The sequence below is a fragment of the Tamandua tetradactyla genome, chromosome 9 (genome assembly GCF_023851605.1).
Source record: "Tamandua tetradactyla isolate mTamTet1 chromosome 9, mTamTet1.pri, whole genome shotgun sequence".
Lineage (NCBI taxonomy): Eukaryota > Metazoa > Chordata > Mammalia > Pilosa > Myrmecophagidae > Tamandua > Tamandua tetradactyla.
In genome coordinates, this window is record NC_135335.1 from 63649298 (window position 1) to 63676027 (window position 26730).

The window sequence follows — 26730 nt, forward strand, 5'->3', positions numbered from 1 at the left end:
CCGCGGTGGCTGTGGGACCCGCGGGCCGAGGCTCGGCGCCCTCCGCAGTGCGCGGTCGGCATGGCGGCGCCGAGGAGCCCCTCGCAGGTGCGGGGACGGCAGGGGCCTCCTGCTGCGGTCGCAGGTGGGTCCCGGGCGGGGTGCGGCAGGGTGGTCGGGGCGCGCGGGGGGTGCCTGGGCGGCCGCGGACCGCGCTCCTCGGCGGGGGGTCGGCGCGGGCCTGCGGGGGCCGAGGGTGCATCCCCGGGTTTGGAGCAGGCGGGGTGTGCGGTGGGCGGCGCGCTGCTCCCCGGCAGGGTGTGGGCAGCCGTCGGGGGTCGCGTTTGAACAAAGATCAGAAGGCCCGCCGGAGGTGGAGCTGTGGGGTCCGGCCCGCGAACGCCCGGCCAAGGTGGGGAAGGCCGTTTGCGGGGAAGAAAAAGAGCATCTCAGGGGCGGGGCGGGAAGGGGGCGCGTGGCCGCCGATCCGGTGTGTCCCCCCTCACACTGAGAACTCGGAACTGTCTTAGTGTAGCTGACAGTTTCCCGCCTAGCTGGCAGAGGATGTGGCCCAGCACTTGAGGTGTGAGGTAGAACAGACTTGCTGTCTTTTGAATTGCACCAAAGACAAGAGCCGCAGCAGGGTGGCTGCGGCCGCGCCTAAAGCCCCTTCCCTCCCGTCGGGGGGCGCGCCCTCTCTGCCTCGGCGTCTGCTGCTGGATTGATAGCTGGTTCCTCTCCGACTCTGTAAACCTTAGAGGTGAAGGGTGTTTTCCTCCCCATCCTTTCAGCCCCCAGTTGCGAGCAGGGTGAACACAGCTTGCTTCCCGGTTTGGATGGACCTCATTCCGCCCTCTGTAGTCAGGTGGTCACCCGAGGTGGGTAAGCCCACCAGGGAATTTGGGGAGCATGCCTGCGTCCACACACAAAGTCAGGGCTGCAGGTACTGCAGCGTTGGGGGAAAGTTGGCAGCGGCTAGAATGCTTTTAACTGCTGCCCTTCCTCCAGGCAGGAACTTTTGATTCAGACAACAAGCTCTTTGGGATGGTGGAAAGCGCGGCCGTGCTCAGCTCTGAAGTCTGGGCGTAGCCGCTATGGACTTCCCTGTCCTCATCCATAAAATGAGGGTTTGGCTAGCCCATCCAAAGGCTCCTCCTGGTCTGGAATCCTGCAATTGACTTAACCTCCCACTTGCTAGAGTTTGGAGAATTAACTCAGGTTTCAACCCTTCTGCATCTAAGGTTATTATAGAACTGTTCAAATATTTCCTGTGGGTGTGTTCATTCGATTTTTTTTTTTTTGTTATGTTATTTTCTTTCTTTCTCCCTGCCTTCGTTTGGCAGAGAAAGGAAAGTTGGAAATGGAGGTAGGGGCGTAGCTGGAAAAAACTGGTTAGGTGCCTACTCTAGGCTTAATGTAATTGCCAGGAATTTTTCCTCCCTCTTCACCAAGTGCAAGGTGTGCCACTGCCCTGAGCTGGGGAGAAGGTTCTTTCCTCTGCTCCAGCCTGGGGGTGTCTGCAGTTGATGTGCAACAGTGGAAGAATGTGATTCCAGGATCAAATTATGGAAAATGTTTTTCGCCAAAACAAAACCACTGAGATCTTAAGAGCATAGTTTCTCTTCTTTGCCAGTTATGGTTGGCAAAAAAAAAAAGCCAAAACAAAATAGTTTTAGAATCAGTTAAAACCAAAAGCTAAGGCTGCTTGCTTCTGTTTGGGTAAGAGACACACCAATTTTCATTTTTGAGATAATAACAGGTAATACCAAGTAATGACAATAAAAACAAATGGACAACCACAGAAGAAAACCTACAGAGTAAGTAGGGATGGAAGGAGTATTTTTGGTAGGCATTTTTACTGCTTTTTTTTTTTTAATATTTTTATTGACAATTCTTCACACACATGCTGTCCACATATGGTGTGCAGTCAGTGGCTCTCAATGGCTCTCATTTTTAGAAATTTTGTTTCACCCCAGAAAAAGAAATAAAGAGAAAAGCATACATTTCATACCCCTTACTGCTTCGTTTTAAGTGCTTGGATATTGAAAATTATGGACTAAACATCTGGGTTAACATCTGGGAAAGTCACTGTCAGGATCAGATTATTGCAATCGAAGAGGCATCATAACCCATTTGTGCAATGCCCTGAAGTCCAGAGAAGCCACTGTGACATATCAGGGAAGTGGCGGAGGCCCCATGGCATGATAGAACAAACCCAGGGTTCTCAGCACACTTGTGGCAGTCTGTTTGAGGAGGGAATGCGCGTGCCTCCTCTTGCTACCTGCCTCCTCCACTCTGCTTGGGCCAACTCCACCTCTATCCATCTGCATTTGTTTACCAGTAAAGGGGGTGAGCTTTCAACCGGGGGTTGGCCTCGTCGGACCCCCTCAGCCACGTCCCCCTACTCTAGCTGTAATTAAAGCTGCTCTGTAATTTTTCTTTTTCATACTGCCCTTCTGGGTAAGAGTATTTTGGGGGGACAGGGGGACAGGATCTGCTAATTTGAGGGGGTATTCTTCAGTGTCATTGTTCTGTTATTCCAGAGCCATTCAAGGATGACTGACTTTGTGTATGAAGCAGATGTTTCTGACCCACCCAAATAGTGTTTGGAATTATTGAGCAGTCGTTGGCCTGTTCCCACAGGTTATCACAGGTTCTACCCTAGGCAAACAGGTGAGTTTACCTGCTGAGCACCTTCTGTGTTCAAGGAAGAGTAGGCAGATCAGAACACTTAAAGACCCAGGAGCTGCTGGTGGCAGGAGAAATGTGGGCTCACAAGTTCGCTCCATAACACAGATTGCCAGAGGTGTGCTGAGAATTGTGTTTGTTCTAGAGAACGTGCCTTCTAGAGCTTTACCCTCAAGAAGCCTCACACAGAGCTCCGGGCCGCTGGCAGTGGGCAGTTGTGCCAAAGTGGCAAGGAGTGAGTGACCGCGTTTCTTCCTCATACTGTCCGTAACCTTAAAGAGAGATATTTTGCCTCTTTAAAAAAGTAGGGAACGTGGTGGTGCGAAGGTGGCTCAGTGGCAGAATTCTCGCCTACCATGCTGGAGACCCAGGTTCAAGTCCTGATACCTGCCCATGCAAAAAAATAAAAATAGGGGGAAAAAATACCACTGTGGAATTTAAAACTCACGCACACACACACAGCAGAATACTTAAAAACAAATAGTCCATAGTTGGTGTTTTTTTGCCAGCCTGTTTGCTCCAGAAATGATTAAACACAGAATAAAATGTAACATTTTTGGTACCATGTATTTCATTTAAATGGAAATTCTTGATTGGTGTAGTTATTAACTTGAAAATGACCTTTACCTGGCCCAGGTCCCAGTGTAGAATTTGCTTTATCTGGAGGCCTTTTCTGACCTTCCTGGGGTGGAGATGGGGTAACCACCCTACAGGCCTGTAGCACCTGGTGCTTGTCCCTGTCATAGTGACCGTGGGCACTTGAGTTCTCAGTATGGTGCTGGACTCTGAACGTAATCTTCTCAATCCGTACCCCCACCATCTCCGTGATGTTTGGATAGGTTATGGAATTTTCCCAGGGTTTCCCCTGGGAGTGGTGGCCAGGACCCAAACCCTGGAGTGTGACTCCATCCCCAGCCAGATTCTTATCCATCCACCTGTTTCCGTCTCTTGAAACAGCTTAGGTTTAAACCTGAGAGCACACTGTAGTTTCCAAGGCTACCTAAAACCACATGTAAGCTTTCTAAATTCAAGCTGGTTTGTCACTATTAAACTATTTGAGATAACCTTCCCTGGTCTGAGGAATAGAAGATGAGACATCATGAAAGGGTTATCGCTACCAAGCTAAAAAGCTTCCCTATGTGTGGCTCTGAAGGTTTCTACTTAACTTTTGGAGAAGTTACTGAGCCAGTAAATCCTGCCTTTTCTGTCTTCTTGACACCCCTGGTGAATGTTCCATTTCTTAGCAGGACAGTCTGTTTTCAAAATAACTAAGCATAGGGAATGTATATACATTTATCTGATCTATAATTAACTTAATGGAAGACTATTTAAATGTTACATCACAGTAAATCAACAGAAAGTTTTTTGTGTACGCTCTTATTTTTCCAGGAATCTTTTTGTTCTCGTCATATTCCGTTGTTCTGTTTTCCCATGTAGTTGGCAGCCAAAATAGACAGGTGGTATCATGTTTACATTGAGAGAAGGTTTACTTTCATTTCTAGGAGACTTGGGACCATTGTCTATTGGTACTTTTGTTCAGATTCTTAGATAATAACCATAAATTCTAGAAACTCAGTATAGCTCTAAATGAAGAATTATGGTGAGTCTCTTGTTGTTTTAACCATGTGCAAATGACTTTGAGTGTGTGTGGAATTGTGGAAAGAGTGGACACACAGTAATTGAAAAGATAGTATTATCACTTTGTCATCTTGCTCTGTTATTGATCTTTGGTAAATAACATTAAAAATCAATAGGGCGTGAATCAGGGGGAGTAATAATGTAATTAGAAATCAGTTTCTCGATAGAGTGCCCCCCTCCCAATTCAGAAAGAAGTGAAATCTTGTTAAATTTCAAGGGTTTCTTGTCAAAAGAAAAGAAGTTGGTCTCCTCTTCTGTCCCTACCCCAGGGGAGGTGAGCTCTGCTCTCTTGGCTCGGAATGGTCTTGTTGGGTAGAAGCCAGTTCCTGAATGTCTCTGAGGGAAGCACATCAGGGAGCGTGCTTTGAGCAGTTTGAGTCTGTCCTGGGTCAGGGCATGGAGTGTTCTGGAAGGAGTTGGTCACCCAAGTGCAGGAGAGGTGAACCAAATCCCTTGTTGCTTGGCAACGAGAGACCCCCCTCTGGAGTTCTTAGAATCATGGCACATTGTGGTGTGTCCGTGGGCCCCTGACAGGACGGCCCCCACTCTCCTGTGAGTGCTCTCGTGTTCAGGGAACACCAGAGTGCCCTGTGTCCTCCGAATGGGCTGCCCGCGGAGTGGCGGGCAGTGCCAGCTCAGGCTGCAAGGTATCAGTCTCCAGTGTGAAACGGGGGCCGGGTGGCACTGAGGTCAGCAGATGAGCACATCGCCACGGCTTTTTGTCATTGTACTTAGCATTGTTAAAAAATGAACTTGTCTTATTCACAAAAAAAAGAAGGAAAAAAAGTCGATTGTGATGATAAAAAAGCATTTAAGCCCTCTAGCCTCCTATATTCTGGAGCAGCTAGAAGGAAGAAAATGAGAAGATCATATGGCAGCCCATGACAAACTCTGGGATCTATTCTGTAACCACTTTTTGAGGAGTGCTTTGAAAACTATTGCTTTTTTATTTCTTTGCTTTGTATATATATTATACTATACAATAAAAAAGGTTTTAAAAAAATGGAGTTCAGTTTGTAGCTAAGGGTTAGGATGGCAGCTCAGCTTGAAACTGAAACGTACCCAGTGGAATTATTGATGTAAATATTGGGTCCTCCAGTCTGGCAGCTGACTGCAAGTGTTGCTTCCTTCTTTTCCTCTGGAACCTGAAGTGAAGAGGAAAATCACTTGGACCAAGAGAGAGGGTTTATTAAATCAGTTTTATCCATGGCGTAGCCCTCTATTTTATTTTTTAAATGTCAAGCCCATTTTTGCAGGCTTAGCTCATTGTCACTATAGAGTACTTATACAGTCAGTGCTTGTTGACCTACCTGTACTGTCTTGTTCCCCAGCTTTTATATTCCTTAGTGTCTTCTCCCACATGCACCTCACTGATTGATCCACTCAGACGTTTACGCCTGTAACACATGAAGGTTCTTCCTCTCCCTCCTTCCCTTCCTGTCTCCCCAACCTTCTTTTTTTTTTTTTAAATTTTTTCCTGGTGTTTTTTCAATGCTGGTCACATCCCTGGAAACTCTTGTGGAAAACTGTCTATCAAAACTATGCTTTCAGCTCAGCTAGTTTAATAGATCTTTAGAAACAAGCATGGCCTTCTAAAGGTTGGAATACTCGCTGGTGTTTGTCAAAGTCTTTGAGTCTTCTCCACCTGCTTAGGGTATCCGTCCTGCCGTGCAAGTGTTGAGTTACATTTTGAGTTTGGTTGAACTTCAGTTATTTCACAACCACTTACAATCCTGTGCCTCGTACCCCACACCACTGTTCCTCCAGTATAACTCTGAAACCAAGTGAAATAAGAAAGCCTTTGGAGAACAGAGGGAAATGGAGCCCAAGGACCCAGCCTCCTTCTGCTTGGCCAGAGGGGAGGAAGTTGAGGTTCCAAGGCTGTCTGTGCTCCTGACCGCCTGCTGCTGTTCCTTCCACTTGCCTTGAAACTGACCTGGGAGGTGAGTGCTTCATATCTCACTTCCCCTTCAGGGCTGTAGTTAAGGGAAGAGAAAGTATACTGGTGGGCCATTTTTTCGGACAAATCACACGGTTTTAAAGTCAGAAGGAACCACTAAACTAGAGACTTTAGGGTTAGGATTGACTAGAGTCAGAGAACAACCCAAAATGAGCCAATCAAGTTAATTCTCTCGTGTGACAGCTCAGAGATGGTGCCCCAGGACCAGAATGGGCTCTGTGGTGCCAAGACCCCAGGCTCCTTTCCCTATATTTCTCCACTGTGTTCAACTTCCATTCCCATAGTTACTTCTTGCTCCAAGATAGCTGCTGAAGCGTCAGCTATCATGCTTACATTCCATCCAACAGGAAAGAAGAAAGGCAAGTAATACATCCCTCTCAGTGACTTCTTCTAAAAGTTGAATTTATTACTTCTTCACCAGAATTCAGTTCTGTCCAGCATATAGGAGACTGCATCAAGCCTTTATTCCTTGTGGCCAGAGGCTCTATTTCTCTGGGAGGAGAAGAGAATGGATACTGAGCCAGAGTCCTGAAACTTTGCCCAGGTGGGCAGCGGGCAGGCCAGGCTTGGCTTCTGCTATCTTCCTTACCCTGCTTTGCCTGAATTTGGCAGTAGCTGCTCCCATCCTTTTTTTTTTTTCCATTGCTGCTACACAGTAGGAATTTCTCACTGATTTCCAACTTGCTCAGAGCAGGAAAACTTTTTTGTTCTATAAGCACTGCCTTCATTGCAAAGAACAATCATTGAATAGTTCTCTGCACTTGGACTTACCTTTTATTTTACCACCTTATTTGAACAAATACTGACTGGCATTCTCAGTTACAGAAGAACCAGCTCCCTGCAGCTTCTGGCTAGGATGGTCCAACAGGTGATGTCCTCCTACCTTTCTCACACCTTGTTCAAGGGCCTGTCCAGCTCACTACAGTGGCTGCTAGGATCTGAATCTTTTTCCTGTGAGTAAGAAAAGCCATCAAAAGTTTTTAAATAGAAGATGATCCAGTCCATTGGGTTAAAAAAAGTCACTCAGGCTACAGTGTGGAAAATGGATTGGGGAAGGGAGGCCAATTAGAAGGATGAGTAACCATTAGCAGCAGCACCTAAATGATGGTTAATGGAAGAACGACCACCAGGGAGAAATGAGGCATGGTTTATCTCAGAGGTGCCCTTAGTTCTGTCTTGGCCAAAAAGTTCATAAAGGATTTGTACTAGGATGTGGAAGACCAGTTTAATAGTTAAAGGCCTGAGCATTGAGAGAGTACAACAGAAGCCCTGGCAGGTTGAAGCAAAGAGCTAAATCCAGTAATGTGAACTTTTGTAGGGTTGCATCTAAGGTCCTGGGTCTAAAAGGCCCAGAACGTGCACATATCATCTGGCTACCCCTCTCTTCCCTTCCCCAGTTCTGCACTAATTGAGAGGTAGATATAAAGTGCAGCTCAATGACTGGGAAAATCTATGTGACTCCTTCTGGAAGGAGTAAAGTGGATGAGGCCAGGAGGGTAGCTCCAGGAAAGCCCCTTCTGAAATGCAAAAGCACATGTGCCCCTTTCTCCCTTTAGGAGATGGGGAGATGTGCACCAGCAGCAGGGCTAAAGAGCTTTAAGTTGACAGCAGGCTGAATATGAGTCTATGACTTTTCTTTTTAGCAGCTGTTCAAAACTAATGCAATCACAGGCTGGGTTACTGTGAGCGCATGTCTGAAACAGTGTTTGGCAGGCACAGTCCATAGACCCACTGTCTGTTTTTATATGATTAATGACCTAAGGTGGTTTTTACATTTGTAAATGGTTGGAAAAATCAAAAGAAGAATACTTTTTCCTGACACATGAAAATTATGTGAAATTCCAATTTTAGTGTCCATAAATAAGGTCTTACTGGAACAGAGCCGTGCTGTGTGTCATGTGTGGATGACTTCACCCTATAAACGCAGAGGTGAGAGTTGTGGCAGAGACCATATGATCCACAAAACCTAAAATATGTACTCTCTGGCCGTTTTACAGAAAAAGTGCCTACCTGATCTAGAGTGAAGACAGTGGTCACTTTAATTTCCTCCTCGTTGGGTCACACCTGGGAGCTCACCGAGCACAGTCAGCAGGTGCAAGTCAGACCCCAAAGCACGTCATATAAGGACGGGGCGAGAAGATTGGGCATGTTCAACACAAAAGAGAAAAAGACGCAGAGTGGAAACAAAACTGTCTTCAAAGCTAGTGCCCGTTGATGGTTTTCATTCTTGGGAGGGGATTACTCAGGAGAAGGCCATTGTGTGGTTAGTTCAAAGGACACTGACCTCACGTTGGGAAAAGTGGGTTCATATTCAAACTTCTGCTTGTTTTCTCTGGGCTTCGGTTTCTTCACTCAGAAATGAAAGGTGTGCATGCATGTGTGCATATATGTTTGTGCATGCGTGTGTGTGTGTGTGTTTCCGACCAGCAGAGTGGACAGAGTTCTTAGGGAGCACTAGAGGAAGGAATTAATTCTGCCCAAGGCACTGAGAGGGCCTCCCAGCAGAGGGGACCTTCCACTGGGCCTGGAAGTGCCCGCCACTGTAGCCCAGCACATTCTTCGACTCTGTGAGAAATTGAAAAGGTTGTTGTATGGAAGAGGAACCACACTTGTTCTTCCTGTCCACAAACAGTGATGACTGGAGTTGTGGTCACTGATCTGATCACATCAGCCTGTGGCTCACAGCCCTTCAGGGCCTCCCCTTGTCTTCAGTTAAACATCAGCATCAGTAATGGGATCCAAAGACTGTGGGCTCGAGCCTTGCTGGCCTCCCCTTTTGTGTTCTTTGCCTTCTGAACTCTTGCACATCCTCTGGCTCTCAGCTCAGCCTCAAGTCCTTGGGACAGCCTTCCCCAGCCCTGGGCTCGGTCAGATTCCTGGGTTGCATGGGCTTAGACATCTGCGTTCCTTTCCCCTGGAGCGCTGCCCTCCTGGCACCCTGTCCTCACGTGTGAGGGACCATAGGTAAATCCACACCAGGAGAGGCCGTGCCTGTTGCGGTCATCAGCACTTAACCTAGTGCCTGGTCCACAGGATGAGCTTAATCTGTATTCATAGAATAATGGTAGGTTTTGATCCAGAAAGGGAGGAACATTCCAGAAAAAGTAGGACTTCCACCAGACGAGTGAGTTCCCACCCTGAGGTACATTAGCTGTGGTTGGACGACGAGACGGTAGGCAGATTGTGGCAGGTGACATTTGGGTGGTGCCCTTGTGTTTACAGAGCACTTTCACGCGACTTGACTGCATTTAATTTTGTTCCACCCTTGTGTTGTCACCGTGTCGTGGACTTTGGGGAAGGCTGCTTGGCTCATTGAGGCCGAGTGCAGCTAGAAAAGGGCAGAATGAAGGGAAGAGTCCTGACCCCCAGCCCAGGGCTTGTTCCCACTGGGTCAGTTGCCTGCCCGGTTGATAAAATGGGCTTCGGAAGGCCCCTTTCAGCCCTGAAAAAAATTGAGAAGGAATGCTAACCTGCCCTTCAGTAGTAGCCTACCCCACCTGCAGCTTTGGTGTTTTTCAGTTGTTTCTTTTTTAAGTTCTAAAACTCACAAAATGAGAAAATGAATCTTTCCTTTAAAATGATAGGTTGCATGTAACACTCTGATAAAACGTGCCTGGTAAAATGAAACAAGTATGGATTATGCTATTTTAAAAATAAGACATAGTCACAAAATCCTCTCAGTGTTGGGCAAGGAGCAGTTTCCTATGATGTTTATGGACACTCAGCTTGCCAGAGCCCTTGGTTGGCACCTTGCCAGCCCCTGGGGCGCGTGCGAATAGCTTCAGCGGGTTGCACGAGAGGGCTACCTTTCAGTATCCCGTGGTCTTGACTTTTGAGGTTAAAACCCTCCACTTAGTGGATCTCTGCCAAAGTGATACTGATCTTCTAGTTGTTTTGGTTGTAATATTTTAAGTGGAAGGACTGTACTTTCTTAACTGAGCAGAACTATTACCCAGAATACAAAAATATAGAAAGTCTTTTGGTCCCATCAGTTCAGAGTTTTCTTAGAAGGGTACTTCTCAGAATATTTTCCCCTATATTTGATGAAAAAGAAACAACCACCCAACCTATGATGATGCAACAACTGATGCTGTGTAAGCCCTCACCTCTTTCTCTCAGCTGTGCTGACCTTATAGAAATCTCTAGTCTCCTAGTGCTCCACACGATTCAAAGCTTTGATGACCTAACCGAATTTGGCCTGTGTGTTTGTCCAGCTCTTCACGTAGTGCTTAGTGTGTTCGTTTGGACTAATGCACAGTATTTTGCTTTATTCCTGAGCCCATCCACTTCTCAGGAGTGAGCATGCATTGCCCATGTTGAAGCCTTCAGGCTTCCAGAGCCTGTCCCCTGCTCTGCCTGGAAAATGTGGTCCTGGTGCCTCCTCACAGCCAGGGGGCTCTCAGGACCCCAGGATTCCCACCCAGGTGAGCAGCCCCAGCCCCACTGTCACCTCACCTATGGACCAGGGCACAGGAAGAGGCCATGCAGCCAGTGGGGCTGGGCAGGGGACCGGCCAGAGGGAGAAAGCCTGCCCAGGCCTCAGCTCCTCCCCTGTGAGCACCCCTGACCCTTGACTGGAATTCCCTGAAAGCCACACTCACCTTTTCAAAGCCGCACAGCTCAGGAAGGTGTGAGAACTACCCAGACGTGCCTGTGAGAGCCTGCACGGCCAGCCCCAGGCTCGCTGCCCTCCACCTCACCTGCCATCTCTCTTCACCCCTCTTTCTTCTGTCCCCTGTTAACTCACCGTAACACGGCACTGATGCAGATTCAATTCGTATTTTATCCCTATGTGGTTGCTGTTTTTTTAGTCAAGGCAGGTTTACCGTTTGGTGTCTTTCCTCCCTCCCTTTGTCGCCCGAGATGCCCACGTTAAACGGCCATTAGGTTCTCAGCTGAGGGGTGAGCGACGCTGAGGTGGAGGCCACGAGAGGACAGAGTGGGAGGGCAGCAGTTGGGGGTGCCCACAGGGGAAGGGGAAGGCCGGGCCATCCTGCACCCAGAGCACTGGGAGCCGGGAGAGAACCAGAAGCCATGGCCGTGAACTTCCAGGGGGGCCCCGGGGCAGCTGGGAGGGACGGCAGGCCCCAGTCCCGTGGTTTCCGGCTCTTAAGTGTCTTCTGGTTTTGTTTTCAGACTTATTTTTTCTTTTTTGGTTTCCTGTTTGAATTCTTTCAACATAAGTACACTGTAGAGGACGGAAAAAATGTCTAAGTACTGTTTTACCACAGAAGATGATGGCGTTTTCTGTCCTGGTTCTGGTCAGTGGTCCCCTCTGCTGCGTGGGGTCTGGGTGATCCCAGATGAGATTTTGGTTTCCGTTATTGTCAGCTCTGCTTTCAGGAGGTTCCAGGATAATGACTCAAGTCTCTCGTTACTACTTAGTATTACTTTTTTGGACCTGTGGGTCGGGGTTGCCTGATCCTTTAATCTTGATGGTTGGGTAGGATTGTGGGGCCCACTTAGAACACCTGCCACAGAACAGCAATGCCCGGCGTCCCCTGGTGGCCTTAGTTCTGCCACACCCCAAGTGGTTCAGTCTAAGAGAATTAAAAAGAAATTGCATGTTTTTGTGTGTCTCCTGAAGGAAATTAAAGAGGATCACATCCACAATTCCTGGCACTGTCTTCCTGCCTCCTGCCCGCTGCACCTCCTCAAGACTGTTGCCCAGCCACCCCCGGGCCCGCTTGCCCCTTGCCCTCCTTTCTGTCCCCTCTTTCTACCACATGGAATGGCTGGATCCTGGTGAAGGAAACGTCCCTCCCTTCTCTCTCCTCCATGCCAGGACCCCGTGAGGCAGGGGCTTCGCAGCAGGGCCGTGGCAGAGCTGCTGAAGGGGTCCCAGTGAACGTGCCAACGTGGCAGTGTTGCCCCCTCTCCGCGGGATTTGAGGAATGAGACCTGACTCGGGGGATGGGTGGTAAAAGTTGTGACCATGGCACTGTTCTGCTGGGTGCCCAGTGGCACCGCTTTCTTCCCTGTCTGTTGTAACTAATCCAGCCAGTTGCACATGCAGGAGGAAACTGTTGTTAAGTCTCTGTTGGTAAAGCCTTGCTTCCACCAGCTGCACCAAAGCTGAGCTCAGGGTTTATTTGACTCCATACTTCAGAGGCAGGATAGGCAAGTGATCAGCTGTGCATCTTCAAGCCGGGCATTGCCCAGCCTTGACTTGCAGCTCTGACACATAGCGGCCAGTCTCTCTGGACAGTGACTCAGCTCCCTCCCCCACCATGCCCTCCTCACCTGCAGACCTAAGGCAACCAGCATCATGGCAATAAAATGACAGTCAGCACTGCCTGGGATCCTCAGTGTGCCAAGTGTGGGGCCAGGCCTCTCCCGCCCCCCCGCCTTGCTCCCCAGCACCTGTGAGGCCCCTTCTGGGATGCAGGTCCACCCCGGGGACCAGGCCTGTCATGGGCTGGGGGTCGGGGGTGAAGGCTGGTGCATGCTGACCCCACGCCAGGGCCTGTGAGCCATGCTGCCATCCCCACCCCGTGGTGTCCTGCACCAGTGTGGATGGGAGAGTTCCTGAAAAAGGCTTAGCAGGGGCTGGCACCCAGCAGGAGCGCACACTGTAGCTGGTGTTCAGTGAAGCCCCCTGCTTTCCCCTCTCACTCGAGGAGCCCCATTCCTGATAACACCTTATCAGTTAAGGCTCTCGTGTCAGGGCCGCCTGGCCACTGGGACGGAAGCAGTAGGCGTCCCCCACCCCCAAGACTCCCCCCTCCCATCTGCTCCCTCCTGCCCATGCCAGCCCTTCCCTTTCTGGCTTGAGTTACTTGGCCCAGGAACAGGGAACATGAGGTAGAGGGAGGCCGGGGGTACAGGCAGCATGCCAGGCGTGTGGCGGGAAGGGTTGCTGTGCCCCCACGTCATTTCTGATGAGATGAGCACATCACTGTTTCCTGTGGTGAGTAGGGCTTGATTTTTTTTTTTAATTTAATATATTTTGTGTAATAGAACCAAAACCACATACAAACATGAACATTCTTAACATATAAGCATTCTGTGTATGGTATATAATCAATGGCTCACAATATCATCACATAGTAGTATATTCATCACCATGATCATTTTTTAGAACATTTGCATCACTCCAGAAAAAGAAATGAAAAGAAAAAAGACAAAACTCACACATACCATACCCTTTACCCCTCTGTCCATTGACCACTAGTATTTCCATCTACTCAATAGATTTTAACCTTTGTTCCCCCTATTTTTTTTCTATATTCCTTACCACTCCCTGTCATTGTTCACAAGTATTTCAGGCTTCTCGATTTATTTTAACATTTGTTCCCCCTATTGTTTATTTATTTTTAATCCATATTTTTTACTCATCTGTTAATATCGTTGGCAAAAAGGAGCATCAGACACAAGGTTTTCACAATCACATAGTCACATTGCAAAAGCTATATCCTTATACAATCGTCTTCAAGAAACATGACTATTGGAGCACAGCTCTACAGTTTCAGGCACTTCCCTCTGGCCTCTCTAATGCATCTTAAACTAAAAAGGGGATATCTATAAAATGTATAAAAATAACCTCCAAGATAACCTCTTGACTCTGTATGAAATCTCTCAGTCACACTTTATTTTCTCTCATTTCTCTCTTCCCCCTTTCAGTTGAGAAGGTTTTCCTAATCCCTTGATGCTGAGTCCCAGCTCATTCTAGGATTTCTGTCCCACGTAGCCAGGGAGGCTTACACCCCTGGGAGTCATGTCCCACCTAGCAATAAGGGAGGCTTACACCCCTGGGAGTCATGTCCCACGTACCCCGAGTAGGTCTCGATGTATCCAGAGAATGGGCACATGATCAGTCAGGTGCTCTCGTCCAGGACTTTGACACGTGAACCAGCTTGTCAGTTTCAAAGACTGGAATGCAGTTATCTCAATAAAACAGAAAATGATAAGTGCTGAAGAGGATGTGAAGAAAGAGGCACACTTACCCACTGTTGGTGGGAATGTAAAATGGTGCAACTGCTGTGGAAGGCAATATAGGGTTGCCATATGACCTGGCAATACCATTGCTAGGTATCTACTCAGAAGACCTGAGGGCAAAGACACAAATGGACGTTTGCACACCAATGTTTAAAGTGCATTATTTACAATTGCTGTAATATAATTGTAATTATATTCAGCATCAGTTTCAATGAAAGTGTGAATTTTAACTGTAAAGACAGTATAGCTTTACATTTTCTAAAAATTCTACTATGTTTCTAAGGGGAATAAATATATACTGATTTAAACCACTGTTCAGCTGTTCTAAATAGCACCTGTTTTTGAAAATGTTATTTTAAATAATTATAAATATTTTCTTAGGAATCATCTTTGTTTTCGGTTTTTGCTGGTAAATTCTTTCTTTATTGGAAGTGTAAATGTATGCATCAGATATCCAGATCATATCCTTAGGTGATCAAAAATGCGAAAATGGTAGATTCCAAATTGATAAGGTGTTTACTCTAGTTAATGACTGGATTTTTACTAACGTGCTGTGGAGGAAAGTATTTTGCAATGAACACCAGGAGTCCTGGCTATTGTTCAGATGTCCTCATTTGTACGTCAGTACTTTCCATGCTCAAATGTAACAGAATTAGGAGTTTACTGAACATGATAAAATACTGTAAGCACGCAGCGTGAGCTCTGTAAACCTACTGATTTTATCTCTTACTTGCCAAGTCAGGAATTATAGCATGTCACAGGCAGCATATCTAAATCCATCTGTGGCCCGTCTTTCTTATAAGCGACCTGCTTTCTGGAAATGATGTTGGCTGTGCCTGCCATCTGATTCACTTGTCCTGTGTTGTTAAACTAGTACCACACGTTATGGTCTGTGGATGATTCAGAACCCTAACGCAGGGCGCATGGGCGGTTCAGTGGGGAGAATGCCCGTCTTTGATGCAGGAGACCTGGGTTCGATTCCCAGACCATGCACCCAAAAAACACGAAACAAAAAAAACCATAACACAGGCAGAAGCAGATGGGGGAGGAGTCGCTAGCAGAGCTTCTTGTGTGCTCAGGGCCGTGGAGGATTTCTGTAATCATATGTGGGTTTAAGGGGTATTGAACAGGAACCAGCTATGCACCCCAGGATGATAGAGGCAGGATTGGAATTTGGATGGTCCTGAAGCCCATATTCTTATGCTACACTATCCTTCTTTAATTTTCTGGAACAAAGATGGTCTTATATATGACACATTGATTATAGAAGAATTAGGTGTTTCTTATTTTAGATTGAACTTTTGAACAGTTTAAAAAAATGTGTGTAAATCAGTGATAGACATTTTGCAGGTAAAATTATCCAGCGTATCTTTTGTTTTCTTAAAGCAGACTGTTGTCTAGTTGTCATGGGCACTGTTTTTCTTAATTTTGTAGGAAATGACAAAGTTCACTGCTGGATGCTAGTTACAAGTCAAGCCTTAGATACCATGTGGAGATTTGCAAAAGGGTCTGTGTCGTTGGTAATTTCATTTCTGGTAGCTGCCCTCTGCTACTTCAGAAGAGTGTATTTATATTTAGGGCAGCGACTGAAATGGTAGGTCATTATATCATCTTTAAATTTCAACATTGTCCTTGCTATTCAAAGTAGAATTTTGATATTATTGTTCCTTTTCTCTTTCAGGTGGATTGGATATCTGCAGAGAAAATTCAAAAGTAATTATTTTCATGTGTATGTTTCCTTATTTTTAAGATGTGGAGAGGGCTAAAGGAGATGTGGAGAGGAAAGGAAAAATAACAGCCTTTTATTTTTGACTTGGTCCAGGGAACCTCAGTGTGGAAGCCGAAGTTGATTTACTCAGTTACTGTGCAAGGGAATGGAAGGGAGAGCTACCTCGTGCCAAACTGATAAGGAAGGTGTGTCTGTTTGTAAAAGCTATGGAAGAACATAGAATTTGCCCGTAAGAATCAGGGGAGAAACAGACATTTCTACTATTGCCTTACTAAATTCAGAGACCAGCTCACACCAAATGTGTACATGTAAAATTGTGGCACTAGTTCAAAAGGCAAGTGGCTGGTAGACATTGGCTTCTAGACCTTGCCTTGGGACCTTCCACCCAGAGCTAGTGTCTTTGAAGATTTGCGTAAATTAGGCCTGCAATTTTGGGAAACGTGAGCTTTGCTACTCTTTTCAGCCCTCTCCTAGCCAGGCCTATTAAACTTCTGCAACACAGTGAAGGTTTCTGCCCTGGAAGGGGTCAGGTACCTTGCCATAAAATATTTTGAGGACTTTTAGAATTTTCCATCAGACAGTCTTGGTGAATATTCCCAGCAGTGCTGCCGAACCCTGTCTATAGCAAAGGCAAAACAGAACGTACATTTGAAGTTCTCCTTGACATGGTCTGAAAGGTATGCAGTATTTTTCACTATGGTCAAGTTGAATCCATCGTCTCCCCAACATGACTTCCCTGGCCCTGAGCTTCCAGGAATTTATCATGTAAAATAACACGATACGGACTCTATGCAAAGAAGTCACTTTAAAGTTTCGTACAGTCGTGTTTGTAATTTATCATTGTTTTTGTTTATGTTGCATGTAACCCCTTATGGGAAATACAGCTCATTCGCTTTCTTTATTCTTTTAGTCCATGGGCTTAAAAAAATATTTTTCTTTTTATACCATTAGGCTTATGAGGAACTGTTTTGGCGGCATCATATTAAATGTGTTCGGCAAGTAAAAAGGGATAACTATGACGCACTGAGATCGGTGTTGTTTCAGGTGTTCAGTCAGGGCCTGCCTTTTCCATCCTGGATGAAAGAAAAAGACATTGTTAAGGTACGCCTTCACACTTGAAACACGGGACATGCCACGTCTGTGGCAGTGACACAGAAGCTCCAGGCCTTCTGTGGGCTGCTTTGTATCTGGAATTTTGAGGTTGAAGGGACTTGAGAGGTCATTTTACCCAGCCCTCTGTCTCTCATGCAAGTTTGCAGATAAATCATCTTGGAAAGATGGCCATAGACAGTTTGACCCCAGACTCAAGAAGTGTGGTGGTGGGGAAATGCATTGGACACCTACGATGGACCTGATTCTTACATATACCATAATGTGCAGCATAATATTACCCTGAATTTACAGTCGAGGAAGATGCTGAGAGGTGAAATAAGCCGTGTAAGGTCTGCCAGCTGAGGGCTAGAGCTAGTGCTAAACCCCACAGTGTGTGATTCTAAATTCCAAGCATTTCTGATGTGCTATGAAGTCCTAAAATTGCTTTAAAATAATTTAATTTCTAAGGAAATATATCTAGGCAGTTTGGGAGGTATTTTAATAAAAGAGTGTTTAGATAAGATATGATCTTATATATTTTGGTTCTTATCACTTGTAAACTTGTAAATAAGAATATGATTTATGAAACATTTAATTCACAAATCACAAAAAAAAGCCAAGCTTTTTTCTTAACTGTTACAGTGTGTTTAGATGACGATTGCTAAGTGAGATAATATTATATGCTGTGACAGACTCAATAATTGTGTGTAATAATTATTGAGATACTAATTACTGTTGGCATCTACTTCCTTTTCAAGCTTCCTGAAAAATTGCTGTTTTCACAAGGTTGTAATTGGATCCAGCAATACAGTTTCGGTCCTGAGAAATACACAGGTTCGAATGTGTTTGGAAAATTACGTAAATATGTAGAATTACTGAAAATGCAGGTGAGTGTTTTGGGGGGAAAAAAGACCAGGAATGACAACACACATCTCAAATATAACCCCTGTTCTCTCCTGGGAGACATTTTACTTCATGGTACTAAGAAGGTAATGCAAGCCAAAATGCTGCTTCTAAAAACGGATTCCCTTTCCTTGTTCTTCTTTCTCCTACCAAGTAACAAACAAGAGCAATGTTCTTCTATCTGATACGTAGGACCTATATTTGGGGTCCATTATGGGTTAAGGAAGTTTTTGTGAGCTGGCACAGAAACTATGACAATCATGTACCTTTATTTCCCCAGAATATTGTGGTCCACATTTCCGACATGATGCTTAGAAATGCCCTTTGGGGGCATTCCCTCTTAATAACTTGGGAACAGCACACATACAGTAATCTGAGTAAGAAGTTTTCCAGTCTTTTAATACAGACACATTTTGGATTATTAGAGTTAGCCCTGAGTCTACCATACTAGCCTGGGGAAGCAACTTACCTTTCTGTGCCATAAGTGTTCCAATCTGTAAAACTGAAATATGAATAGGGTCTACCCTTGGGATTATTGTAAGGACCAACAAGGTAAAACATCTAGAGAGCCTCAGGCTATGCCTGGCCCACTATGAGTGTTAAAGAATGCTAGCACTATTTTTCGTTTCTGTAACCTTTGTGTAACCCAATTATCTTAAGCAATTTTAGGAAACTAACTTACTTGATATTACTACATACTTAGAAGTAGGTGGCACATCTAAAAAAATATATATTTAAACCATTTTGTCATTGTGGAAGTAACATATACCTATAGTTAAGAAAAATGAAACTAGCACCAAAAGCTATCAATATCAAGTACAAGGTCAAAATTCCGCTTCCCCCTATTGATCTTTAATGTCTGAGTACTTTTAAAATTGGGCAGTTGTGTGTGCCTTCACCTTTACGCTCCTAAATTTCTCTTTTACATCTCTGTTTTTAGTGGACTGAATTTAATGGAATTAAAGATTATCACAAGAGAGGTGGTATGTGCAACATCCTTTTTTCCAATGCAATCCTGGAATATAAACTTTATGAAGCTTTAAAATTCATTATGTTGTATCAAGTCACTGAAGTTTACGAACAAATGAAGACTAAAAAGGTGGTTCCCAGTCCTTTTAGACTGCTGTTTTCCAGGGAAACTTCATCTGATCCTTTGAGCTTCATGATCAATCACCTGAACGCTATAGGCGACACGTGCGGATTAGAGCAGGTAATTGGGGCAGAGAGTCGTGCCCCTTTGCTTAAGGACGATCTTGGTGATACTTGGGCGTGGAGGCCTTTGGGCTTTACTTTCCGCAGGGATAAAACCAAATGCAAAGGGGCAGCCAGTTGATGCCCGGGGCCCTTGGGGTGGGAAGGCAGAGTGGGGGCCTCACTGCCTTGTGCTGGTTGCCGAGTGTCTCCCCAGCTCTGTGGCCCAAAACCCCAGCTCTGGGGGCCAGGGTGGATTTTCACGCTTTTTGTCCGTTGAGAACTGTTGTAGCAGGTTAACCCAGGAAAAGTCCATCGGAAAAGCATATAGTTAACTCCTGTAGACAGACATTCCTGAAAGTTTTATTAAATTCAGAAAATGCTTTCATCCCTTCAGAAGAGGGTTTCTTTCTTGTTTTGCTTTCCTAGGATATGCATGAAATTATCTGAAATATTTGTACACAAATCAGTTTTAAATAATGCAAAAGAAAAAAATTTTTAATGATACAGAACTAGCTGGAAAACAGTATAGTTTTATATTGTACAATCTGTCCTTTTTCATTACATTTTTTTTCCAAGAGCTTTTTCCTGTGATTTCTTCTTGCTATTCTAAAGAAATGTCCCTAAGCTTGTCCCCTTTTCTCCCACATAGTAGACATTTGTCCCTATCCTCATGTCCCCTTAGGGGTTTATGTGGCCATAAACAAGTGGATTATTTCTTAAGCTGCAGAAGAAACACGTTTCCCATACTGTGGTGGGAGGGCAGGGATTTGAAAACGTGTATTTGTGAGCTTCCTTTCATCTCGTCCCCAGATTGATATGTTTATACTTGGATTCTCCCTTGAAGTGAAGATAAAAGTGTTCAGACTGTTCAAGTTCAACTCCAGTGACTTTGAAGTCTGCTATCCAGACGAGCCTCTCAGGGAGTGGCCGGAGGTCTGCCTGCTGACCGAGAACGACCACCAGTACCACATCCCCGTCCTCTAGGGGCGTCACCGGCGACGCAGTCACACCTGGAAATAAAGTGTCTCTTGAAAAACCAAGCTAGTGTGTCAGCTGCTGGAGGAATTAGGACATTTTCTCCAGAGTTCCAGGCTCACAGGAGGGGATGGTGCACGGATGGCTTGTGGTCATTTTTCAGTGGTTTCCTCCAAAGCAGCTGCGTTGACATGTGTGTGTCGGTGGTTTGGCCGCATCCATAAGGACTTTGGACATGTCACACAATGGCCAGCCTACAAGAGCCCAAGGAAGTTGAATATGGACAACATTGGAAGGGAGTGGGGAGGGAAGTCTAGAAGAAAACAAGTAGGGAAAAACGATAACCTGCAGAGAAAGAATATCTGTATTTCCAACCTTCAGTTCTTCATTAAGAATCTCATCATTGACTGATCACTATGGATCAGCACCAACATGGCCTTATTTTCTAAGCATTATCCTCCTAGGAATTTGTGTGGCATACTGATTCTCTGGAACCACTTATTTAATTTTAAAGTGTGTGTGTGTATATATGTACATATACATATATATGTTTACATGCACACACATGTATACATGTATGGTTTTTACATACATACATATACACACATACCTATAATCACTACTTTGTAATATACAGTTTGTTTTTTATCTCTGTTTTTTTTTGTTCCTGTTGTGTCTGGCTAGTTTAATGTGTTTTATAGCGATTCAGAAAAGGTAAATTCTGTAGATTAAGGCAACTGAATGACAATTATTGAACTGTTCCCCAAATATTAAACTATGGTGTATTTAATATGTCTTTACCTGTGTATTTAATGTGCAATCTCACTGTGGTAGGCAGAGTAATTGTCCTGCAAGGTGTCCTAATCCCCGGAACCTGTGAATGTCTAGTTACATGGCCAGGAGGGATTAAGGTCACACAGATGGAATTAAATTAACTAATCATCTGCCCTTGAAATAGTCTCCTGAGATTCTCCAGGTGGGCCTGATAGAATCATGAAGGTCCTTAAAAGTGGAAGGGAGAATCTGAAGAGAGTGTCAAGAGGAAGATGTGAAATAAGTAAGAATAGTCAGATGCTGTGCTCCCAGCTCTGAAGATGGAGGAAAGGCCCACAAGACAGGGTGGCCTGTAGGAGCTGAAAAGTGAAACAGATCCTCTCCTCGAGCCTTCAGCATGGAGCACGGCCCTGCTGATGCCTTGATGTCAGCCCAGCAAAACCATATCGGGCCTCTAACCTACAGACCTGTAAGAGAAATGTGTGGTTTAACACGTTACCAGCTCAGGCTAACTAATTTTTGATCATTTTAAATTTTGGAAGTACTTGGCTATACTCTTGAATTTCAATAAATATAAAATAAAAATTTTTTTTAAGTCTTTCTAATGACATAGTACTTCAAAATCATCACAAACCACTGTTGAGTGATTCACTAACTGACATATTTGGTGCTAATGCTTTCCCATATTTTCATATTGCCTCTCTAAATAAAAGGGAGGCTGATGCTGTGGTGTATGAAAATACGTTAGATTTTTCCTTGCAGTGAGGCTTAATCAATCAATATTCTGTAAATGGTAAGCTAGAGGTCCAACGGTGCTTCGTGCCTACTGCTGCTTTTTCTCTGGTTATAATGAAATCAGATGAAGTGGCTTTTTCCTTGACAGTCACACACGCCAGGAGTTCTTAATTGATCTCTGCCAATGCCATTTAATGGAGGCTGTTGGAAGCCATCCCCCCGGGCACATTGCTGTGACCTAGAAGCCATGGACTGCCCCTCTCTGTTCACATGCAGCTGGGATGACAGCTGCAGTGGGCTCTGGCTGGTCCAGTGGAATTGCAGCTTGGATACCTGGCTCCAGTCGGGCCTCCAGGGACAGATAGGCAGTAACCCTGCATTTCCTCACCTCACATGATTACTTTCCATCAACCCAGGACCGAAAGGAACAACTTTCACAGGGATTGACAGCCTACAGCTATGTCACAGGACATATCACCCCCTTGTGTTTATCCTTAACTGTGTATGTATGGGGGTGTGGGGGTGTGGAATGGGGCAAGGATTCTTTGAATAAGAGGGTCAAAACCAAAGTGTGAGAAGAGAACATTTCAATTCAATGAAAATAAAAGGGAAGAAAACATTTAAATAATTGCTGTATTTTGAGATGTCAAAACAGAAGGTTTGTAACTAGGAGATATTGGGTATTTTTTTGTCTTGAATTTTTGTTCAGTTGTGTAACAAACGTACCGAACATTAGCCAGAAAAAAGTCACATAAGTTAGCACATTTTTACGTTTTAAAACATTTTTTCTTGTGACATATATATACAAAGCAATATTTCAAAGTATATTTTAAGTAGTTTTAGGATAAATTTCAGAGTATGGTATGAGTTACAGTTCCACAATTTCAGGTATTTCCTTCTAGCTATTCTAAGACACTGGACACTAAAAACAAATATCAATGCAATGATTCAGATGTTCTACTTGTGTTAAAACTTTTCTTCTCTGTTACGACTCCTCCTTCTCTGATTCTTCTTCCAATCTTTAGGGATATTTGGATAATGACCGTTCTAACTTCTTGAACCAAAGCTGTTCCAGCTACGGGGAATAGGTGGAAGCCCCAGGCCCTTCTCTAGCGAGTGGGAAGTCCCCAGGATCCCAGGGGAGGGTGGGCCCAGCCTCCAGGAGAGAAGGTGCACAGGCTTCCTGGCACTCATATTTGATTTCCCAAGCACTGTGCTGCAAATTCATTTTGGCTGGAAATGTTCACGTTCTTGTGACTTTCTCATATATAAGTGAGATCAAAGGAAGATCATTTTAATTCTGTCCAGGCTAGGCTTGAGGAGGAAAAAAATCTAACTTTTTTGAATACACTGGAAATATTGAGAATTTCATAACAGAAAAAGTAAATGATTTTAAATTGTAACTAGCATGATATGAGAACATTTAGGCAAAATATCAAAAGCAGGATTACTAATTCCAAAAATGGCAATAGTTTTTTCTTAAATAGAAAACTCCTAAAGGTCTGTGATTCAGTTTACAAGAATGTTTCTCACTAGCAAGGCTGGTTTACCGTGTAAAGTAAAAATTATATATATATGTATATTCTTGTCCATGGATCTAAAATGTAAATTGCCTATTGGCTTGTTTGTCATCAGTTAAGTGTTACTCACCTGAAGTACTTATTGATCACATTTAGTTATACTTTTCTACAAAGCCATTCAGTTTCCTTAAACCCTAGTTTTGTCCACATCACCTGCTTTAAAGCCAGACACAAATTTAAGGGGGTCCAAATTATACGATCACTTCTAAAGTGTTTGTTCAAGATAGTTGGAACTTTCCTTAATTCATATTTGCTTTAATCCTGTCATACTCCTTTAGGTCAAGAAAACTGAAGCTTATTTGGGTTATATTTATGTTAAGTTAATGGAAAAAACAATTTGAATATACAGCTCTGGGGAGCCGTGGGAAGTGGGCGCCCTGCCTCTGTGCTTGAAGGTCTCAAAATATGTTTAAGGAAAGGAGAACTCTGGGGGTAAGGAGCTGGCAATGCAGTGCAAGAAAGAGCCAGCAAGGATCAGTGTTGGATGACTGGACTGTATGAGGAATTTTTAAATTATGTTATAGCTGGTATCTCTAAAAAGTCAACTTTCTGTGTAAAATTTAATTTATCTACTGGTCCTTACAGTCATGTTGTCAGGTCCAAAATTGTTGTTTAAGTCATTTGAATGTCAAGGTGTCACTGGTAATGATTCTTGGAAAGTTTAGTCAAGAGAATTTCCTAAGATACAAAAGTGCTTGCTTTAAATTTTTCCCTCTTAACCTAGATGAATTGTAAAACCCATTTCTGTGCAAGTAGTTTATTTAAAACAGATGACTAAGAAGTGTTCCTGAAGTAGAGAAAGTTTTTTTTTCTGTTGCAACAATGTATTTGTAAACAAAGAATATTTTCTTGTTCTTAATGTATAAAAAACTCAGAACACATAAACAGAGGTTGGTAGTTAAATCTTCAGTATCAGCATAGCATCTCCAGAGTTTGTTTTTCTCGCCTGGAAGTTTGAAAAGGCGGAATGACATGCCAATCAGTAATGCCAGAACCTTTAGGAGCAGTGCCTAGCTTTACTCCATTGTACCTTATCGTACATACATCGACAGCCTTATCGGGACAACTGCAGAAGCCTGAGACTTTCCTGGCCCCATTTCATGTTATCACTGTCACCCCCAAAGACAACATCCGAGAAGCAACCGGGGAGCTACTTCAAGTGCTTGTCAAGACTCTGGCTGCGTCCTCTGCTCAGTATGCGCTGACTTTGGGTCCTGGGCTTTCCTGTTGCACTGAAAGCTTCATGGAAAGGACCCCAGGGCGCGGCGAAGAGAAGCATATGACTAGGGTCAGGACCTGAGAAGCTGTTTGAGTGTTCTGAAGTTTTCAGACACAGTATGCGATTCCAAGTGCATACATTTACAAATTCCTTAAAGAAAAAAGGCACAGATAGAAGGGTGTATGTGGCAAAAAGTTATTTGTTATACTGGTATCATTGTAGCTAAATTGAAATGACAAATATTCATATCTCTTTTATCAGAAACTCCCTTTAGCTACAGTTAAACACGTTTGGATAGATAAAAAGAAAAGCTCAACACTGGTATATATTTGTTCTATGTGTAATTCATTAACCACCAAACAGTAAATGAATAAACTTAATTTTTCCATTTGGTTTGTGTATTTGTTTTTGGGTAAATCTCCTCTTTACTTAGCTTTTCAAGAGGTTTATGATCCATTTGGTTTATGTTTTACCAGTTATTTTAGTAATTGCATTTTTGTCTGTCTCTCTTTAAGCCAATATAAGTGCAAGCAAACTGAAAAGATAATCTGTACGATCAGGAAAAGATGATAGCACAAGATTCTCTTTTAACTATCCCTGGTGAAGAACAAGTTTTTCAAATTTTCCGATCCTTTGCACACTGATACTTTTGTAAAATATGATAGAAATGTTGCACCAAGGTCAGATTGCTATAAAAGTTTCTAAAGGCTCATTCTCAATCTCTGTTCTTGTGGATAGTCACAGAGGGTTTGCACGTGCCACTGTCTGAGAACACTTACGAGTCTCAGGCAAAAATCAACAGGTTCTCATGTTATTTATAGATGTTTCTAACCCAGATGTTTGAGATTTTGCCCCAAGGAGAAGGGCAGTGGGTTTTTAAAAATTACTGGTGATTATTTGTTCCAACCAAGAACACCTGTAGGCCTGTGCCCCACTCGGGATAAGACTGAAAGGGCGAATGGCGGCTGAGATCTGCTCCCTGAGCCCTGGGCTCTTGAGGGAGGGCATTTCAAGTGCCCTGACAGTTTTCTGGTCCAGCTCTGCAATAGTGGGGGTAGTTTTTCCTAATTTCCATTAAGTCCTGTTTAGCAAGGGATTCTCATATCAGCCATCAGATAGTCACACTACAAAGCTACACATTTGCAGTAAGATTAGTTCTTTTGAAGAAGGCTCCTCAGAGAGACAGAATCCATAGTGAGTCTTTTTCCTAGAAAATTCTTTTTATTGATCTAAGACTTCAAGAGAGCAAGTTTTTAAATGAAGTCCCAGGGAGAGAAGCTTCCCGAACTTTACAATACCCTGAATCATTTATTTAGGCAGCATGCCTTGTAGAATGGACAAGACAGCAGAGTCAGCCTGAGTTTTGATACCCAGAAGCAGGTTCTTAGACAAAGGCAGCGTGTGAAAGAATATAATTTGGTTGGGTCACAGGCTCCTAAGAATGAACGTCCTGCGAATATTCCACTGTGTGGGAGAGGCCTGTCCCCAAGTTGCCAGATCCCTGTCCCGCATCTCCAGAGCCTCCCTTCCTGGTGCAGGTTGGAGGGGTGGCCTGGGGGACAGGGGCAGGCAGGAAACAAGGCCAGTGACCCAGCAGCCTGAGTCAGCAAAGCTCCAGGCAAGAACACTTGAGTTGACAGTGGGAGGTGGGATGGGAGAGAGATCTTAAAACACTTTCACTGAACTGGACGGTTTTTGTCCACCCGACTCTGGCCCAAGGGTTCACCCCACCACGCCCACTGGACCTTGCTTTCCTGACAGCCCTGCTGCCGACCAGAAGAATTGCACTCCGCTTGCTTGGCCTTTGCCGGCCTCCCAGGTGGTGCTGCCGGAACAGAGGCACAGGTGAAAAGCCTGTAGTCAGGAAGCACTTTGGGCAAATGCATGAATTTCATCTCTCTGTGTATTTTTATTGTGAATGACAAAAGTTTGTGAGCTTAAGTCTGTTTTATGATTAGTATGAAATCTTGCCTGAGCCAAAGCCAGTCCTGCTAGAAATGCAAGAAGAGGAAACTTTTCACCTGCTTTGAGTACTGCTCAAGCCTGTTCGGTTGTGAGGCCAGACTTTGACAGAGTGTGGTAGGGAGGAGCACAGAAGCACAGCTGCTCTTCCCAACACCTAGACTCCCTGGGACCTGGGGAGTCTTGCACTCCACCTGGTCTCATCTCTCCGACGTCTCTGCCTTGCTTTGTGCATGTTCTCTCTTCCCCTCCCTCCCTCTCTTTGTCGTTTTCCCTTTGTCTCTCTCCATCTCTACATCCGCCTGTCACTCTTCAGCCAACTCCTTGCCTCTTCATCTAGTACTTAAGGCTGCTCCCACCACAG

The 26730-nt window shown here is 44.6% G+C and overlaps 1 protein-coding gene across 1 annotated transcript; it reads left to right on the forward strand.

Annotated features, from left to right (window-relative positions):
- Window positions 1–20888, forward strand: OTULINL (OTU deubiquitinase with linear linkage specificity like). The gene is made up of 8 exons (XM_077116865.1): window positions 1–124; window positions 15638–15797; window positions 15885–15916; window positions 16026–16117; window positions 16884–17033; window positions 17783–17911; window positions 18868–19137; window positions 19932–20888. Exons 1-8 carry the CDS (start codon window positions 61–63, stop codon window positions 20103–20105), a joined length of 1071 nt encoding a protein of 356 aa, XP_076972980.1. The 5' UTR covers window positions 1–60; the 3' UTR covers window positions 20106–20888.
- The last annotated feature ends 5842 nt before the right edge of the window (window positions 20889–26730 follow it).

What these genes read in the sequence shown, in the direction of transcription:
- OTULINL (XM_077116865.1), top strand. Translation starts at nt 61, where the DNA reads ATGGCGGCGCCGAGGAGCCCCTCGCAGGTGCGGGGACGGCAGGGGCCT. An exon ending in TCTGCAGAGAAAATTCAAAA is followed by an intron (nt 15,917 to 16,025) that starts GTAATTATTTTC and finishes GACTTGGTCCAG; the next exon opens with GGAACCTCAGTGTGGAAGCC. An exon ending in GTGCCAAACTGATAAGGAAG is followed by an intron (nt 16,118 to 16,883) that starts GTGTGTCTGTTT and finishes TTATACCATTAG; the next exon opens with GCTTATGAGGAACTGTTTTG.